A 19,833-nucleotide genomic window follows, 5' to 3' on the forward strand; every position below is an offset into this window, starting at 1 on the left:
AGGGGTGGGTGTGACCAAGCCTACATTCTAGGGCTTCCTGTCTAAACATTTAAATACGCTGGCCCTGATTACCTCATCCACCCATTCCTATATAAGGGCAATGACGAAAAGAAACAGGAAAGGGGAAATCCCCTACTGCTACATTCCACCCCCCCCTTCTTTTATCGGCGCCCCGACGATAAGAACTCAAATATGAACATTAGAGACAGACTGCTACGCAATGCCAACAGGCTAATGCCAGGGCCTAAACAAAGCCGGAACAGCCTGAGACACAACCCTAGAAGAGCAAACAGTCCCACCAGCGACCCCCTGTGCAGTCTGCGGAAGATGGTACAAATTGGAGTGTTGGCCGGCAGTCGAGCGAGCCGTCCGTCGTAAAGCTGGTCGAGTCTCCTCCGACAAGGTTGGACCTAGATGATCAATCAGGGCAGTCGGAGGGGTCAACGGCCTTGCCTCCTGGGCATCTGGAGTAACCAGAGGCGACCTGGCAACCTCTGGTACTGTTGAAGGAGTACGGGAATATCTCGTAGGGTCAGCAGACTCAGCACTTGAACTGGGACCAACCGAACTGGTAGGTACTACAAGCCACAAATCATCATTAAACTCCTCTTCGGGTGGCCCAACTGTCACTGATGGTCGATCCTGGGGGATGTCCTGGGGCTCTGGCTGCAATTGAGCTTTCAGCATCGTCCGATGTACATGTCGTACCTTCCCCAGATCGTTCACAGGTGCAATTGAGTACACCACTCCCTTCTCTTTGGGTGCCTTCAATACCTGATAAACAACAGAGCTCCAAAGGTCTTGAATTTTGTTACGTCCCCTTACACCCACGTTACGCAGGTAAACTCGCTGACCCTCAGACAGTGGCATTTCCTTGACCCTCTTATCATGATAGTCCTTGCGGCGTGCAGCAGCAGTTGCTAGTCTCCCTCTAGCACCCTCAAAGGCGACCTGCAGTCGGGCCTCATGTTCTCGAACCCAGTCATGTACCGTACCAGCCTCTGACTCCCGCACTCTGCCCAACAAGAAGTCTACTGGTAGTTGGGGATCTTGACCAAACATCAAAAAGTGTGGGGACTCACCAGTCGACTGATGTGGGGTGGTGTTGTAACAGAAGACTAACTGCGGAAGGCAGGAGGCCCAGTCTCTCTTTCTTGAGGCAGGTAGGGTGCGCAGCAAATTATGCATTGTCCTGTTGAAACGCTCGCATTGACCGTTGCCAGCAGGATGGTAAGGTGTGGTACGTGATCGGGTAATCCCATAAAGACAGCAAAGCTGTTGAATCAGGTTGCCCTCGAAACTACGACCCTGATCGGAGTGGAGACGACTAGGCACCCCAAACTTGCAGAACCACTCCGTCACGAGAACCTGGGCCACAGTAGAGGCCCTCTGGTCCCGGGTAGGTATAGCCACTGTAAACTTACTAAAAATGTCTGTCACAACAAGCACATTTTCCAGGCCATTATGTGAAGGCTCCAAGACGGTAAAGTCCATGGCCAAAATCTCGTTGGGCCGTGAAGCCAAAAGATGTCCCATGAAACTAGGAGTAGCCGGATTCGTATGCTTCGCCACTTGACACCTTTCGCATTCTTGGCACCAGCGCTTCACTTCCACAGCCATTCCCGGCCAAAAGCAGCGTCGACGAACCAACTCCATAGTCCGTTCTACCCCCTGATGCCCATGGTCATGGTGTAACTGGGTGAGTACATCTTGCTTTAACACTGCTGGTAGAACTACTTGAAATACCTCCTCACCCCCATTAGGTCGAAGGGTGCGACGGTATAATACCCCATCCGTCTCCACCAGTCGATCCCAGTGCCGTAGTAACGCCAATGACTGGGTGGATAGTGCTTGACGCATCACCAAACTAGGGTACATCTTCTGCTTGCGAAGAGTCCAAATAGCTTGAATATCTGGGTCTGACCACTGTAGAGAACATATATCAGAGGCAGAATGATGGGGTAAAGCAAAGATGGCTGTTTGGATTACCTGGGATGGTAGTCCAACTCCGGTCTGCTGCAGAGATTCTGGAACGAAGGTGGTGGTATTCTCTGGTACATACTGCCGGGATAAAGCATCAGCGTTCCTATTTACTCTGCCAGACCGGTATCGAATTTCATAATCGAAACATGACAGTTGGGCCACCCATCGCTGCTCTGTTGCTCCCAACTTAGCGGAGGCAAGATGACTCAAAGGATTGTTGTCGGTGTAAATGATGCACTTTTGTCCCAAGAGATACTCACGAAACTTCTCCGTAACTGCCCACTTCAAGGCCAGGAACTCTAATTTCATTGAACTGTAATTAAGCATATTACGTTCAGGGGGGCGAAGACCACGACTTGCATAGGCTATAGGTCGGATTTTACCGTCCTGTTCCTGTGATAGAACTGCCCCCAAGCCACTATGGCTAGCATCAACTTCCAGGATGAAAGGTAATGCGAAATTGGCATAAGCCAATACTGGAGTGGAGGTGAGTTTAGCTTTCAGTCCTTCAAAGCTCTGCTCACAGGCCTCTGTCCAGGCCGCAGCGAAATCCCGTCCGCTCCTTTTCCGAGCCTTTGTTCCAACCAACTCTGCTACTAACTTATGTAGGGGTGCGGCCATTTTCGCAAAGCCCTCCACGAAGCGACGGTAGTAGCTGGTGAAGCCAAGAAACGAACGCAGCTCCGCCACCTGGGTGGGACGTCGCCACTGGGCTACCGCCTCGATTTTCCCAGGATCCGTGGAGACGCCAGCGCTGGAGATCACATGTCCCAAATAGCCAACCTCCTGCTTAAAGAAGGTACATTTCTCCAGCTTGGCTTTGAGTCCTTCCTGTCCCAGTCGGCTTAACACTCCCTCTAATCGCTCCAGATGCTGTGAAATGGAAGAAGAGAAGACCACAACATCATCCAGGTAAAGTAACAGAGATTGACAGTGCTGTTCCCCAAACAAACGTTGCATGAGGCGCTGGAATGTGCTTGGGGCGTTGCAAAGTCCGAAAGGCATACGGTTAAACTCGAATAATCCAAAAGGAGTACAAAAGGCTGTCTTAGCTTTGTCCTTCTCGGCAACAGGAACTTGATTATAGCCGCTGACTAAATCGAGAGTAGAGAACCAATTGGCCCCGGAAAGAGCGTCCAACGATTCTTCAATGCGTGGTAACGGAAAAGCATCTTTACGAGTCTTTTGATTTAATTGGCGGTAGTCCACGCAGAGGCGAAGGCTACCATCTTTTTTCCGCACCAGAACAATGGGGGACGCGTAGGGACTGCAGCTCTCCCGAATGATCTGTGCCTCAAGAAGTTGATTGATATGGGCTTTGACAACCTCATACTCAGATGGGGGCAACCGCCTATAGCGTTGACGGACAGGGACATCATCTAACAGGGGGATTTCATGGGATATAAGGCTGGTACAGCCCAAATCCCCCTCATGAGCTGAGAACACAGCCTGGTACTCAACCAGCAATGTCCTAACCTGTTGGGCCTCCTCCCTACTAAGGTCGGATAAATCAAGGGCATCTATTTGGCTCCGAACTGAGCTGGGAGATGAACCAGCTACTTCAATAGCCCTCAACTCAGCTACGCCCTTAGGCAAACTGACCACATCCACCCCACGCAAATAACCTAACTGGGTACGAGCGTAAAGCAAGACATCAGTAGTGCCAACATTTACAACAGGAACGTAAACTGTACCCCCAAACACCTGGACTAACGAAGGAGATGCCAACAGTCCACCAGGTAGGCCAGAGTCGAGAGGCTCAAATAAGGCGGTACTACCAGATAAGTGATCTGAACATGTTGCCCTGACAAACTTGGTCACACCCCCTGGAATACGCTGAACCCTCCCCTGACTTAGCTTAACAACATTCTTCACATCAGGGGGGGGCTCAACACCTGCCTGATAACACTGTTGCAAGGCTTGGAACACATGACCAGGTGCCTGAGACACGGTTGGTAACTCAAATAAAGCAGGCCCATGTTGAAAAAACAAAAGTTCGTAGCATTTGCTAATTACATTCATCCCAAGGACCCCTGGGACACTAGCACCACCAGGAGGGTCCTTTACTACAAGCACGCCGCAACCAGGTATAATCCTACCACACAAGAAAACATCCAATTCTAGATAGCCCAAATAAGGAATAGCCAACCCATTAGCAGCCTTAAGCTGAAGCCAACGGCAAGCCTGTAAACTCCCTGTCTTAAAGTGTTGCAAAAAGAAACTCTCGGTAACTGTGGACACCATAGAACCGGTGTCCAATAAACAGGACACCTTATGTCCACCCATAAGAATGTCTATATGGGGGCAAGAGGACATTAAATTGGCTGCGGTGCTTACGCTACTTACAACACAAGAGCCTATAAGGGCCCCACCCGAGCTGTGGCTCAACGGTTCGGTGGGCATTAGTTTTCCGACCCCTGTTGGGAGGGCAATGGTCCAGTACTAGTGGGGGAAGATAAAGCTACAGAGTGAGACCGGGAGCGAAAAGGAACCCTTGCACCGTCACAATCCCTTGCAAAGTGCCCCGGGCGCTGACATCTCCTACAAATTACAGGGCCATCACGGAGCGGTCTAACATGCCTCTGGTTGTTCTGAAGTAGAGCGATACTTTGGGTTAACTGATTAAGCTGATCTTGTTGTTGTTTCAGAATAGCTTTAAGATCCCCCAGTTCTGCTCCTAATGCACCATTACCCAACATGGTAGAGGAACCTCCCTGAACCCCATACTGAAGGCCATAGACCGATGGAACAGAGTGACTACGACCCCTATGCCCCCCAGGCATGCCCTCCCGCTCCCACCTAATAGCTTCCCCTCTGACATCCAACAGGGTAACTTCGGGCTGGCGACGCACTAGTTGCTTTAACTCTCGGCGGAGTGAACAGTCGGAAACATACTCAATAAATTGGTCTCGTAATAGCACCTCAAAGTTCAACATGCCCGCTGGTGCAACACGTTTTACCAGGTCCAGAAGACGCATCAGAGCCAAAGAAAACTCATGAAGACTCTCCCCCTCTTGCTGCTTCCTGGAAAAGAAAGCCTCCTGCAATGCAACATATGATTGACAACAGCCATACAGTTCTTGCAAGATCTTAATAATGATTTCCGGGTCTCCCCGCTCTGCATCTGAACGATATTTAATTTCATCCCTGGCCTCACCTTCCAAGTGATCAACCAAAAAGAAAGCTTGATCAACAGGAGCCAAATGACGGGCTCGCATACATGCACGTGCCTCCTCGACCCACTCATCAATATTCATGCCAGAGTTGCCTCGGAACATAGGGCACTTTCTATCCCGTGGGATAAGAACAAGTCTCTCAGTAGCAGTTCTAATACCTTCCGCAGCCACACTGGTAGATGGCCTTGCTGCAGTATTGTCACAGAGAGCCGGAATAGAGTCCGTTGACACAGTTGCCACCGGCTCCTGGCGCAGACGTTCATTTTCGGCTCTCAGTTGTAGCACAATGTCTCTAAGTTGTATCAGTTCATCCTCCATGACTGAAAAACAGGACAAAAACAAAAGGAAAAAAAAAACAAAGCACAGCTACACAGAAAAACTCAGGGAAGACGTTCGTTCAGAAGGGACCTCAATTAGTCCAGGGCTTGGGCATCACCTCAGAATCCGAGTCGGCTGCTGTTTTTCAATACTCAAAAAAAAAGAAAACAAGGAAATAACTTCAAACAAAATGATCAATATGAGAGTACAGAATCCACGTCTCTGCTTTTACAATGCAACCACCCTGCCGACTACGCCAGTTTGTGACGAGAGGGGTATGATTTTTCTTAGTATAACTAAATCCAGAGAGCACAGACTACGCCACCCTGGGAATTGCACCCAAGGAAATATAAAAAGGACCCAGGTTCGGTGGTGCAGAGAAAAGACAGAGTCGCTTCATCCAATAAATTAATGGTTTTATTTAAAAGGAAAAATATCCCACTAGCACCATTTGTTTGTAATATAAATAACTGGCAAGTTTATTATAACAATACACAATATATCAAATGTTAAAAGAACATTCCTCCAGACATCGCTGATTTTCAAGCACGGAGTAACATTAAACCAAACAAAAATGTATGTACCGTCCCCACAAAATAAAACAAACAAGAAAAATAATTACTACAAAAAGAATGTAACGGCAAGGCTAAAGCTTACGTTAGGGGTGGCAAGCTAGCTGTAAACAATTGTGCTCTCAACCATTTATGTGTGCACGGCAAACTACATATGAAGAGGTGCTCAAACCCTGGTGCTCCAACCTCACAGCAAATGTGTTCACCCAGGTGACTAGCCTCCCCCTCGGCACACTCAGCCTTGACTCGAAACAAAGAAAAAGAAACAAAAAAGAAAGATTAGTAGGGAAGATACACATACAAAATAATCACAACAATCACATCAGACACAATTATGATGATTGACCAGATCAGGTGGTGCACAGGTGATAAATAATCTGTCCAACCTCATTGGCAGTGAGGACCCCAAAATACTCAATGGATGACCGTTAGATAGACACTAATATAACACCACACGGCACTACGGCCCAAATCACACTGATCAGTCCAACTCAATTATAGAAATAGCAATAACCCAAACCATAAAATTAAATCAAAAACACACAGCGACTATTAAAGTCATGAAAACCTAACAAAATAATTGTTCACGAAGGACAAAAGAATAATCTAGTCATAGAAAAACAGCAGCACGACCTGAATTAAATCACGTGGTACGCGGAAGACACACGAGAAATCACACACACATCACGGATCACACATCACGATGTCAGGATGCACTCGCGAATGTTCCACTAAAACACACAATAACCCCCATTAATCTTGACTAACCCCATACAACCCACATCACAACAGATCGTGATCGCCGTCATACCTCAAAGCTGTCTATGAGTGCTCGACGCAACTCCCAGGGTACGCAGACGAAACTGTTACAGCGATCCTTCAAAGATAAAAACAGTCTAAACACTTTAAAACTACACAAAACCGTGCATAATCTCCGTCGCTTACCTGAACTATAGTGAAACCGGAAGAGGGGTGGGTGTGACCAAGCCTACATTCTAGGGCTTCCTGTCTAAACATTTAAATACGCTGGCCCTGATTACCTCATCCACCCATTCCTATATAAGGGCAATGACGAAAAGAAACAGGAAAGGGGAAATCCCCTACTGCTACATTAACATCCAAAGTAATTTGATTCAGCGTGTTTATGCAATCACAAGCTGCTTTTGTTTCCTCGTTTATCTGATGAAATTCTCGGCAATCATTCAAAGATATGTTGTTTGTAAATACAATCATTTTAGTAAGATCAAATCGAGTATTATCGGTAATGAAAAGTGGCGTCTGCGCGCTGTGCTCGGAAACATCCGCCAGTCGCTTGTTTTCCTCAGCGCATAACTTACATTTTATGGTTATATCCTTATCTGTAAATGTTAGAAAGTCCCGTGAGTATTTCCATTTAGCATATTCTGACAACAAGCGAGTCTTGTTAAACTTCACAATGAACGAGCGCCGTAGACAGACAGAGCGCAGTAGAATAGGAGCGCAATAAATCTGACTAAAATATGCATTTTGCTAAAATATGTTTTGTTTTGAAATTAAGTGTAGTTTTAAAATTTTACATGCAACACAAGTAATCATCTTTATGAGAGCACTAACAGTAAAGTTACAATTACAGTAAAATTACTGTTCAGGCGAGTGAATGTGTGTGTTCTTGATACCTCGTACAAGTTAACATTTTGTGCTTTTTTGTTTATAATTTATTTAATCGCTTTTTATGTTGCATTTAGGTTTAGAATATAAGCAAGAAAATTGTTAAAATGAATTACAATTAATTTTTAATAATAATAAAAACATTTTTTTAAAATAATAATAAATTAAAAAACATCTTTTTTTTTCCATCAGATTTATCAAAAATAAGCGACAGATGAATCGATTATCAAAATAATCATTAGTAACAGCCCAACATTTTAGACAAAGTTTTTAGGGGGTTGAGCAGAGCCTATTTGATCACCCAGCTCTGGCCATTCAGCATTTAAAATGCACAGAAAAAATGGGAAAAAATATATTTGAGGTTTTATTTTAAAGCTCCAATTTTGCTGTGCTTGTGATTAAATTTTTAGATGGTGCATGTTACGTTCCCAAATGCATGCATGTTATAAGCATCCCAAACTCCGAGCACATGCAAAGATGAGTTTGTGTGGAGCAGCATTTACTGAGCATACCACTATGCAGCGCTTCAATCTGAAACACGTAGTGCATATAATTATTCGATTAAATCAGAGCCTTTGCAATTTGCTAATCGCCCTAAGCCATATGGTGTTTTACATTTATTTTGATTAATAATGCAGGCAACACATAACTGTCATTTGGCTTCTTGTACAACAATGTAAATCTGATATCACACCTAGTGAAGTTCTGTGTGTGCTAAAATGAAATTATGAACAATCCGATTATGTGTGATTTCTCTCTATAGGTGCAGTTTGAAGGACTTACAGGACATGTTCAGTTTAATGACAAAGGACATCGGACCAATTTCACTGTCAGTGTGATGGAATTTGGACCAAATGGACCCAAGAAAGTAAATACAATATTTTTTTCTTGGCTTGCACACAAATGGGGTTCACACTAACCAATGCATCCCGATAACCTAACATTCTTACATCTTACTAAAAATGTGTAAACGCATCAGTGCTTGACATTCTCCTGACATAAATTTGATTCGTGATGATTAACCTGAGGTTGTGCCTGAAACTTTAGCACATGACTGTGGTGAAAGCGAATGAAGTGTTAGTCACAGGAAGGCTTAAAGAGCCGTGTATGCATTTCATGTGATTACAGCTCCTCTTAAGCCGTCAATATGAATATTTAACATTCTAAAAATAGTGTCTCTGAAATTCCTGTGCACTGCTGTGATATTCCTCCCTTCTGCCTGCAGGTGGGCTACTGGAACCAACATGAGAAATATGTGAACACAGCTACTTACAACAACGTACTCAATGAGACGTTCGGACTGCAAAACCGGACCTACGTGGTCACCACAATCCTGGTGAGTTTTTGAAAAGATAGTATTTACCGTTAGTTATGCTTTTTATCCATTTTTCTTTTAAAGCGTAATTCAAAAGATAGGGCCATAGTGTCTCTTCAGACTTCTTACTTTTTCTGTTCTGATCTGGAAATGTGTCACATGAGTGTGGATTACAAGTCATCAAGATGAAATGGTGTGCATGTTTTCAATTTGAGTTTGTAAGCACATAATGATCCTGAGGTGAGTAACATTAAGCTGAAGTGTGCAAAAACATTTTTCACCAGTTCTCTTCTCACGAATCCAAACGGATAGTTTCAACCCAAATTTTTTCCATTGGTTGCCTATATTGCTGTGCAAGGCTATGAATTGTTACCAGTTCATTTAAACTACAAATGGCTTATTGCTGTCTGTGCATGTTATATGGAAGCTTGTTTCCTCAAAGTAAAAATATAAAGGTTAATTGTGAGTTTAAAATAAGTCAAAAGTTAAAGTTGTAAAATGTATAGGTAGAGATAAAGAGTCTTACTCAAGTGTTGTTTCTTTTTTCTTTTTTTAATCTACAGTTTATATAAATGTTTTATTTAGATTTCAGTAAATCAAGTTAATCTAAATAAAAATGAGAAATGCTGCTTTTAGTTGTATTTTATTATTTATATATTTATTTAATTTCAAGCAACAATAATTATTTTTATGGTTTTAGTTTCAGGTAACTATAATAACCATGGTTATTTCCTTTTTTAACTAAGATTGAAATGGGTTTCAGTTATGTTTAAAATAGGTTCTGAGCTGCTCTCCTTCAGGTCCATTCGCTACCATTTTACTCTGTAGCCACAAGATCGTTACAGCATACAACACAGACATAAAAAGCCTTAACAATATTACTGTCACAGTGTACATTGTGATATTTTTGTGCTCCTGGTAGGTTATTGCTTGTTTCATACTAAGAATTGATGCAAATTCTACAAAAATTGTCACCACATGATGCCTCGCTCAGAAGAGTTTGTTCTTTGCCTCTGGGGTGAATCACCATCCTCTCAGGAAGGTGAGAGGTTGTGTGAATCTTTTGAACCATGCTGGGTTTACTGTTCTGCTCATTACTGGCACAGTTTGAGGTTTGACTCAAGAGTTTTGAGTGGCTATTAATCTTATTTCATTGGAACTCCAAAAAGAAATACCCTCTTCCCTTAAGGAGTCTTCTTTGACTGTGGTTAGGCATTTGGGGTATTGATTTGTCTTGTTTTTTTACTTGTAATACTATACCTATGTTTTTCATAGTTTATAATCATGTCAACACATGCATGTACAGCTGGGTTTCCTCACATTTCATTTATATATTAGGGGTGTGACGAGATCTCACGATATTTAAATGTGACAAGATTTCTCGTCGAGGTGAAAAGCTGTCTCGCGATATCGCCATGACGGAGTGTGAGGGTGAAATTAGCATAGAATATGACACTGCATGTTTTGCCTCCACTGTTGTTTTGCTTTTTTTATAGACGTAAAAACCATTTAATTTCAGTTGGATAACAGTCGCCTTAATTGTAAACTATTGTAAACATCTCCTTTGCTCATCCAGTACGAGCTGCAGTCGCACACAGTGCAGCGGGAATCACAGTTCACTAATCACGTGACAAGAGCAAGGCGAGATGACTGATAAGAAAGACCATGACGGAGGATTCATTGCGGAACAGAGCCTAAGTGTCTGATAAATGTCTTATCTTGTAGAATGCGTGCTCAGCACCACTGCTCCCTATACACGGAGTATGTTTGAAAGCGAAAGTAAAACGCAATATCAAACCTATCTTAGGGTGGGCTGTGTAGTTGTAGTTGTGCTCTTAGCTCTTTGAATATTGAGAGAGTACTTATTGTTTGCACTTGTAGTTAAGACTAAATAAAAACAGTATAAATAAAAAATAAATAAATAAAAAATGTCTTATTTGTTGAATTTGTGGAAAGGAGGTCACATACAGCCTCAATCAGATGTTCTGGAAGCTCAATTCATGTACAGTAAGGTCTGAAGAGACTTATGTAAACTCATACAGTAGAGAAGCCAGTCAGTCGAGTTTGTGGCAAAACCTTTTACCGTGCTTGGATATGGTTGTCTTTCAATGCATATGATTATTCATACTCCGAATGTAGAACTGAAATGACATTCATTTCAAGATGATTAATTAAAACATTTCAAATAGCACCTGCAGACAATTTTTCCAGTCATGAATTTTGTCATTGATGATTTCTTAAAAATTCTGTGCACAAATCTTGTGAACCCAATCTCGTGTCTCGTCTTGAGCTAAGTGTCTTGTCACACCCCTAGTATATATACTGTACTGTATATGTACCTAAATTGTTTTTGGATGTTTTTTTGTTGTTGATGTTGTTCTGTGCATTCTATATGAAATGGAACTCTTCAATAATGTATAAGCCAAGAAATATGAAGGAAATGCAGAAAACATTTGATGTAGCTGATGCAAGATTTCCTTTCAAGCCTCTTCAACTACTCGGAATCATGGAGTAACCAAACAACTAGACTGATCTGGCCCATGCTACCACACGAAAAAGGAAATAACCTGCACCTGAAACATGTTCTTCATCCTTAGGAATCTCCATATGTGATGCTGAAGAAGAATCATGAGCAGCTAGTGGGGAATGACAAATATGAGGGTTATTGCGTGGAGCTGGCTGCAGAGATCGCCAAGCACGTGGGCTATTCCTACAGGCTAGAACTCGTGGGGGATGGAAAGTATGGAGCCAGAGACGCAGAGACATTGATGTGGAATGGGATGGTTGGAGAATTAGTGTATGGCGTAAGTAGCTATTATCTCTGATTGTTGTCATTTCTGTGTGGTTTAATAAGGATGTTTATTTATTTAATTGAAACTTTTTGTGTTTTTCTGTATTTTATTTTATTTATTATTGTTATATATATATATAATATATCATTTCTTTTTTACAGACATGACATTAAATTTGTGTCTCTAGCATACATTAAGAGTCACTTTGGCTTATAGCTGCATTTTATCCATTCCTTGGAGGTAAGATTTGTTACAGTGACAGGAATCTTTTTAGAAATAAGTAGCAAAGCTGGCAAAGAGTGCCGCAGAAAAGAGAACGGCACACAGTGTGTCCAAACCTCAATGCCTCAGGTTGAACAAAAGTTTTTTTGTCTCATCACTTATGAAGTAGTTTTCCCCACTGTCAGAACATGTTTGTGCAATGTCGGACTTTCTGGCAATTTTGCAACATAACGAAGAGTCCTATAACTGCTAACGAAGGCAAACCGATATAATTTACAATAGCAAAACATAGGTGCATGTGAGGTTCGCTTTTCTAGGCACTCAGTTTCTTATTCAGTAGATTTTTTTCCCCTAAGGCTGCAGCATTAGTGGCTTTGGAATGCTAAGCAGTGTCAGATGTAGTCTGTCTTTATTGGGCTAAATGTGAACACTCCAGCTCAGTGTTGTCAAGCGGTGTTCGTTAGATTTCTCTTCTGCTTGAAGAAAATATGGCATTATTATGAAGCGTAGTGTATGAGGGATTCTCTCGAGGATGCAGCATTGAGTAGAACTGACTCTGTAGTGATTCATAACACTTGAAGTTATTTATATGTTCAGCTGCTTCTAAAATGGTGGAAAATCTGTTTGTTGGTTTGCGCTTGATTTGTAATTCCAGTGTTTTCTGAAAACCTACAGAGGAACAGCCTTGTTGTATGCAAACTGGATCACAAAGCCTCGTGAAAAAACATTCTAAATGTTTGATTTCATCACTTTCTGAGAAGCTGTTGAAAACATGCATGTTATGCTTGAATGTCAAATCACAATGGGCACTCTATCCATGCTTAAAGATGTAATCATATTTTGTTTTGTAGAAAGCAGACGTAGCTGTCGCCCCCCTTACCATAACTTTGGTCCGAGAGGAGGTCATCGATTTCTCCAAGCCCTTCATGAGCTTAGGTATATCCATCATGATCAAGAAGCCCACCAAGTCCAAGCCAGGTGTCTTCTCCTTCCTGGACCCACTAGCGTACGAGATCTGGATGTGTATTGTGTTTGCCTACATTGGCGTGAGTGTGGTGCTATTCTTGGTGAGTCGCTTCAGTCCGTACGAGTGGCACGCAGATGACGAAGAGGATGGAATGGAGCAGCAAAACCAGAACCAGAACCAACCACCGTCACCAGAGGCCAACCAGTCACCAAATCAACACGGTCAAAATCAGAATCAGCGAGAGGAGAAGCAGGAGAAGCAACCTGAACACAACAATGAGTTTGGCATCTTCAACAGCCTGTGGTTTTCCCTGGGAGCCTTTATGCAGCAAGGATGTGATATCTCTCCAAGGTAGGTGGAGATGAAAAAAAGAGCCATTTTGATCAGCATTGTCATAATTTTTTCATCTTCCTCTGCTACTTTTTCATTTGGCTCATTCTCCACAAACAACATCTGTGTGAGAGAAAATGGGTTGTAAAATAAAGATGATCTCTTTAATCGCCTGCTGCATTACACCGTCCCTGAACTACATCTGAAATGCACATCATGGTGAAAAGATTCTCAGGTTTTATTAAGATAGAAGATTTTATTTGAAGTGAAGGTAAAGATTAGATATTGACTGATTTTTATGACCAATACAGATACAGATTTTATGGTGTCTGATAACCTATAACCAGGAACTATTTGTTTTATTTCAGCTTTTTGACACAACTATTATTATGATATATACTAACTACATGATCAATGTACTACAACAATAACATTTACTACTAATGGTGATGTATTTTACAATATAATATAACTATGTTGATGGTATATATCCAATATTGTTTTGTGATTCAAATATTTGCAAATATATATTTTTGGCTGTCTAATTGTTAAGCTACACATTTAAAACAATATTTAAAAAGTTGTTTGTAATTATCCAAACAATCCAGAGCCACTAAATGTTGGCATTAATTGGTGCACTCAATATTAAAGAACCAAAGCCTGATTAATTAAGGCCTTGAAAACATATAGCTCATGCATCTAAAAAGATGAAACCAATAAAATAGTGTATTTCTGTCTCTACCTCTCAAATTTCGCTCAAGGTCTTTGTTTTGCGGTAGTAGTAAACCTTCTGTGGAATCATCCGATGTAGGAATCATCCTGAGGCTCAAAATTCCCTGACCTTTCTACTCCAGGCACCTTATTTGATTCTGCCATGTCTCTTTGACTGAACTGACGTTTGTTCTCACAAATTTTTTTTTTAGCATTAGTCAAGAGGAAAGTGTAACCGTAACCAATGGTAAGGCTAGTGCTGACACCCCTGATAGGGTCTTCTAGCCTCATTATGTGCAGATTGGCCTTGAGCCTCTGGGTGTGCTGGCTCCTCTGCTAGTGTTTGACATTTTGGTTGGACATGTATATCCTTGGCTTGAGGGAAGGAAGCAACACACTCAAATTAGATTACACTGCCAGAGAGCGTTTCATGACAGATGTGATTGCCTGAGTCAGAGCACTCAGCTTGACAGTGTTTCTCCATGCTAGCTGAGGACTTCCATGGAAAAATTCTTCACCTCCCCTTTGAGCTAAAGGAGGAATGCTGAAGTTCTGGGTAGGAATGAGGCCGTTATGAAATCATTTGAAATTCTGTGATCTGCTCTCAATGCGTGAGGGAGTTCAGTTGGATTTTATGGCTAGAAAGTCTTAGATTGAATTAACATGGAACTGAATCATCATGTTCTTTTTATCTAAGAGCTTTAGACAGAGACAAGGAAACATGTACAGTCTTTCATGGTCTACAAAAAGTATATTTTATGCATTCTTCATTTTTTTTTTCTTGTAGTTCTTTTTTTTAAACTTAATTAATAGTAGCTAAATCATTAGGCTATAAAAAAATATTGTTGTTTTTAGACATTAAATTAAATTTTAAATTAAAAATTACAATACAATAATAAAAAAGTAATTATTGTTATTATTATATTATATTAGTCATTAATATTATTATTAGATTTGTCATTTAGATAAATAAAACAATTGTTTAATACATGTAATTGCATGTAATAATATTAATAACTGGTTACAAGATGTTGTGGGGCTGTCTTGGCTGACACGCCTCTGCAGCATCGCGTGGCGGTCGGGGACAGTGCCTCTGGGATGGCAGACCGGGGTGGTGGTCCCTCTTTTTAAGAAGGGGGACCGGAGGGTGTGTTCCAACTACAGGGGGATCACACTTCTCAGCCTCCCTGGGAAAGTCTATGCCAGGGTACTGGAGAGGAGAATACGGCCGATAGTAGAACCTCGGATTCAGGAGGAACAGTGCGGTTTTCGTCCGGGCCGTGGAACACTGGACCAGCTCTATACCCTCTACAGGGTGCTGGAGGGTTCATGGGAGTTTGCCCAACCAATCCACATGTGCTTTGTGGATTTGGAGAAGGCATTCGACTGTGTCCCTCGTGGCGGCCTGTGGAGGGTGCTCCGGGAGTATGGGGTCCGGGGTCCTTTGCTAAGGGCTGTCCGGTCCCTGTACGACCGAAGCAGGAGCTTGGTTCGCATTGCCGGCAGTAAGTCAGACTTCTTCCCGGTGCATGTTGGACTCCGGCAGGGCTGCCCTTTGTTGCCGGTTCTGTTCATAATTTTTATGGATAGAATTTCTAGGCGCAGCCAGGGGCCGGAGGGTGTCGGGTTTGGGAACAACACGATTTCGCCTCTGCTCTTTGCGGATGATGTTGTCGTGTTGGCCCCTTCAGACCAGGAACTTCAGCATGCACTGGGATGGTTTGCAGCCGAGTGTGAAGCGGCTGGGATGAAAATCAGCACCTCCAAATCCGAGGCCATGGTCCTCAGTCGGAAAAAGGTGGCTTGCCTTCTTCAGGTTGGTGGAGAGTTCCTGCCTCAAGTGGAGGAGTTTAAGTATCTTGGGGTTTTGTTCACGAGTGAGGGAAGGATGGAACGGGAGATTGACAGACAGATCGGTGCAGCTTCTGCAGTAATGCGGTCGATGTACCGGTCTGTCGTGGTGAAGAAACGATTTACCGGTCAATCTACGTTCCTACTCTCACCTATGGTCATGAGCTTTGGCCGAAATGAGCTTTCTCCGCAGAGTGGCTGGGCGATCCCTTAGAGATAGGGTGAGGAGCTCGGTCACTCGGGAGAAGCTCAGAGTAGAGCCGCTGCTCCTCCACATCGAGAGGGGTCAGCTGAGGTGGCTCGGGCATCTGTTCCGGATGCCTCCTGAACGCCGGCACGTCCCACCGGGAGGAGACCCCGGGGAAGACCTAGGACACGCTGGAGAGACTATGTCTCCCGGCTGGCCTGGGAACGCCTCGGTCCCCCCCCCCCCCGGCAAGCGGAAGAAGATGGATGGATGGATGGATGGATGGTTACAATATTCATGCTGCACATGCAAGTTGTGCTAATTCAAGGCAATGTTTTCTCTCTATGACAGATGTGTAGATATTTTTACTGGAAAACAAGACAAAAGTGCCGATTAAGAAAACGATTTTAAGTAGTATTGAACAAGTTTTTGTGTTGGTGGGCAGTTGTGTCTGTATTAGTTTGAACTTCTTAATACTCTTGGGCCTGGTTTCACAGACAAGGTTTAGATTAAGCAAGGATTATGCCTTAGTTTAATTAGGGCATTTTAGCTTGTATAAACCTGCCTTAGAAAACATTACTGATGTACATCTTGATACAAGACCATGGCAATGACATATTTTAAGATTTGTTAGTGCAAGTTGCTTTCAGTTAAAACAGCTCAAACATGCATTTTATTCTGGAACTAGGCTTAAGCTTTGTCTATGAAACAGGCGGTTATGGTTTTACAAAAAGGTGCTTGTGTGTTTTTTGTAATGTGAGGCTCTTTGTCAACCATCGCAAGAGTGGCATTATTTGGCATGAGTGTTTAGGTAATGAGGATTGTGTTGGCCAGACAGAAGGCACCAGGCTGCTTATAGTATTTACCTCTGACAGAAAATGTGTTTGTCCTCAACAAATGTCAGAGCTGCCACTCAGAGCTCTGACTGTTCACATTGTTATTCACTCCAGCTCATCTGTGCCATTGCTTCATAAAAATCCCAGTTACCTCATCTAGCCTTTCTGATTCTGATTAGTTTCTGATGAGGTGCTTATGAAGGGATTTCATTAATTCATTATTTCTTGTAAAGGTGCCAAAAACAAAGTCTCTTTGACGTCTCTAGAGACAGGTAGCAAATAGAGAAGCTACAGTAACCACACGGGCAATCAAAGCAATTAACTCGGTTCGAGCTGTGCCGTAATCTGAACTCATGAGAAGATGGCACAGATGATTAGCAAGCGCAAAATGTGAGTAGAGGATTGCTGAAGCCCAGCAGCCTGACACAGCTCTGATGGTTAATAAATTAACTCGACACGCGGTATGATTGCTGCTCCTCTTTTAGTGGTTCACCCAGAAGTGGGAATTGCAGACTGCTTACTATGCATATAATTCACTTTCACTGTCACGTCCACTAGCATCAACGCTGTAGCATTTCATAGCACATTTGAGTGTTGCAGCAGCTAGGCTATGTAAACAGTATGCTTATGTGAACTGTCTTTTTAGATTCTGACTGCTAAAAACCACCTGTTAGTTGAAACCGCCTGTGTTTGTCTGCAGAGAGTTGTGTGCTTTATTTGAAGCACACATCTTGAGTGCTGTAACATTAGTTTAGAGTCACCGGGATTTTGACAAATAAGAAATATTCCTTGATCAACGTATTTTGTTGATCCTGGACCTGGAACAACTTTCATATCCTTACCCATAACTTATCCCTAAAATCCGAGGGAAATGATACTGTAGGTGAATAGGACTGATGTAGAAGCACGTAACCCATGCCTAAGCCTAAACTTGACATTAGGAGTCACAAAATACTGGTATTGACGGTAATCTGTGATATTTAAAAAATGAAATATCGTTATCGCGTTATTTGGCATTGGCGATAACTGTAATATTTAAAACGAATAGTAAACGTATGATAATATTACACGTAAATAATCCAGCGCCAGTATCTGGTTGACATCCCGACGAACAGTAGGTGGCGGTATTGCACCTTATTGCTGGTTGCCACGTGTCATAAAGCACAAGCAGTCACAGTGTTGCAGTTCCTGAGCCGGTGGTGTCTGTTGCAGTTCCTGAGCCGGTGGTGTCTGTTGCAGTTCCTGAGCCGGTGGTGTCTGTTGCAGTTCCTGAGCCGGTGGTGTCTGTTGCAGTTCCTGAGCCGGTGGTGTCTGTTGCAGTTCCTGAGCCGGTGGTGTCTGTTGCAGTTCCTGAGCCGGTGGTGTCTGTTGCAGTTCCTGAGCCGGTGGTGTCTGTTGCAGTTCCTGAGCCGGTGGTGTCTGTTGCAGTTCCTGAGCCGGTGGTGTCTGTTGCAGTTCCTGAGCCGGTGGTGTCTGTTGCAGTTCCTGAGCCGGTGGTGTCTGTTGCAGTTCCTGAGCCGGTGGTGTCTGTTGCAGTTCCTGAGCCGGTGGTGTCTGTTGCAGTTCCTGAGCCGGTGGTGTCTGTTGCAGTTCCTGAGCCGGTGCCCGCGTCTGTTCCTGAGCAGGTGCCCGTTCCTGTTCCGTGGCCGCCAGATGGACTGTCGTCTCCGCCCTGGCCGCCAGATGGACTGTCGTCTCCGCCCTGGCCGCCAGATGGACTGTCGTCTCCGCCCTGGCCGCCAGATGGACTGTCGTCTCCGCCCTGGCCGCCAGATGGACTGTCGTCTCCGCCCTGGCCGCCAGATGGACTGTCGTCTCCGCCCTGGCCGCCAGATGGACTGTCGTCACCGCCCTGGACGCCCGAGGGGTCTTCACCGCCGTGGCCGCCCGAGGGGTCTTCACCGCCGTGGCCGCCCGAGGGGTCTTCACCGCCGTGGCCGCCCGAGGGGTCTTCACCGCCGTGGCCGCCCGAGGGGTCTTCACCGCCGTGGCCGCCCGAGGGGTCTTCACCGCCGTGGTCACACCCACGTCCTGCTCCGCCCTGGTCGCCTGTACAGCCTCAATCTCCAGGCCCTCTTCCGCTCCACGGGCCTGGCCCTCCATCCCTCCCCCGAGTCCGCCTCTGCTTCACCGCCCACCTGAACTTTCATGTTTTGTTTTTTTTGTCTTTGTTTTTTTTCCCTTATGGGCGTCAGGAGCCGCCCATAGGGGAGGGGCTATGTCACGGTGCGGGTTGTTCCTTGTTGTTGTCTGTCATGTGATTCCTTGTGTGCCATGTGTCTTGGTAATTGTCTGATCATTGTTCCCATGTGTTTCTGATTAGCCACGCCCCCTTGTTATCTTGTTTAGCTTGTTTGTCTGTGTATTTATACCTCTGTGTTTCAGTTGTTGGTTGTCGGTCGTTGAATGTGTTGCTTGTAGCTGTTTCCATGCTCCATGTTCCTGTCCTGAGTTCTGTGTTCCATTGTTTGTCCTGGATTACCTGTTCGTTGCATTAAAATAGTGCTTGCTATTGGATTCTCTCTCCGCTTCATCTATGCCTCAGCGTAACACACAGCACGCCACTGCTACTGCTGCATAAATGCATGTCGACGAGGCACTCTACACACACTCTAAGAAAGTTAGCTCAAAAGTTAGTTGTGGAAGCTTTATGGATTCCGTGAGTTTCCGATTTAAAACTAGATAATAATCTCAGTCTGTACCTGCCAATCAACAGTGAGCACAAAACCACCAGCCTATTCACCCACCTCTGCCTCCGCTATCTTGCAGTTTTGGCCCCAAAAGATAGGAGTAAGTAGTGTGACACACACGCGCTGCAAACCGTGGACACACACACTCCGAGCAGTGGGGAGCGTCTGTGGCGATTAGGTGCCTTGCTCAAGGGCAACTCGTCATTTCCTGCCGGTACTGAGAATCGAACCCGTAA

The 19,833-nt window shown here is 44.0% G+C and overlaps 1 protein-coding gene across 7 annotated transcripts in view; it reads left to right on the top strand.

Moving 5' to 3' along the window:
- Positions 1 to 19,833, top strand: part of gria1b (glutamate receptor, ionotropic, AMPA 1b) — a 63,511-nt gene that overhangs the window by 22,020 nt on the left and 21,658 nt on the right. For all 7 annotated transcript variants that reach the window (XR_013794718.1, XR_013794719.1, XR_013794720.1 and 4 more), the window contains exons 8-11: positions 8,460 to 8,564; positions 8,922 to 9,032; positions 11,609 to 11,815; positions 12,877 to 13,343. Coding sequence is in view for 3 of the 7 variants with exons in the window: in XM_079586830.1 (XP_079442956.1) it covers positions 8,460 to 8,564; positions 8,922 to 9,032; positions 11,609 to 11,815; positions 12,877 to 13,343 (890 nt within the window). In the remaining 4 variants the exon portion in view is untranslated. The remainder of the gene's footprint in view (positions 1 to 8,459; positions 8,565 to 8,921; positions 9,033 to 11,608; positions 11,816 to 12,876; positions 13,344 to 19,833) is intronic.

Source organism: Phoxinus phoxinus (assembly GCF_949152265.1).
Source record: "Phoxinus phoxinus genome assembly, chromosome: 17".
Lineage (NCBI taxonomy): Eukaryota > Metazoa > Chordata > Actinopteri > Cypriniformes > Leuciscidae > Phoxinus > Phoxinus phoxinus.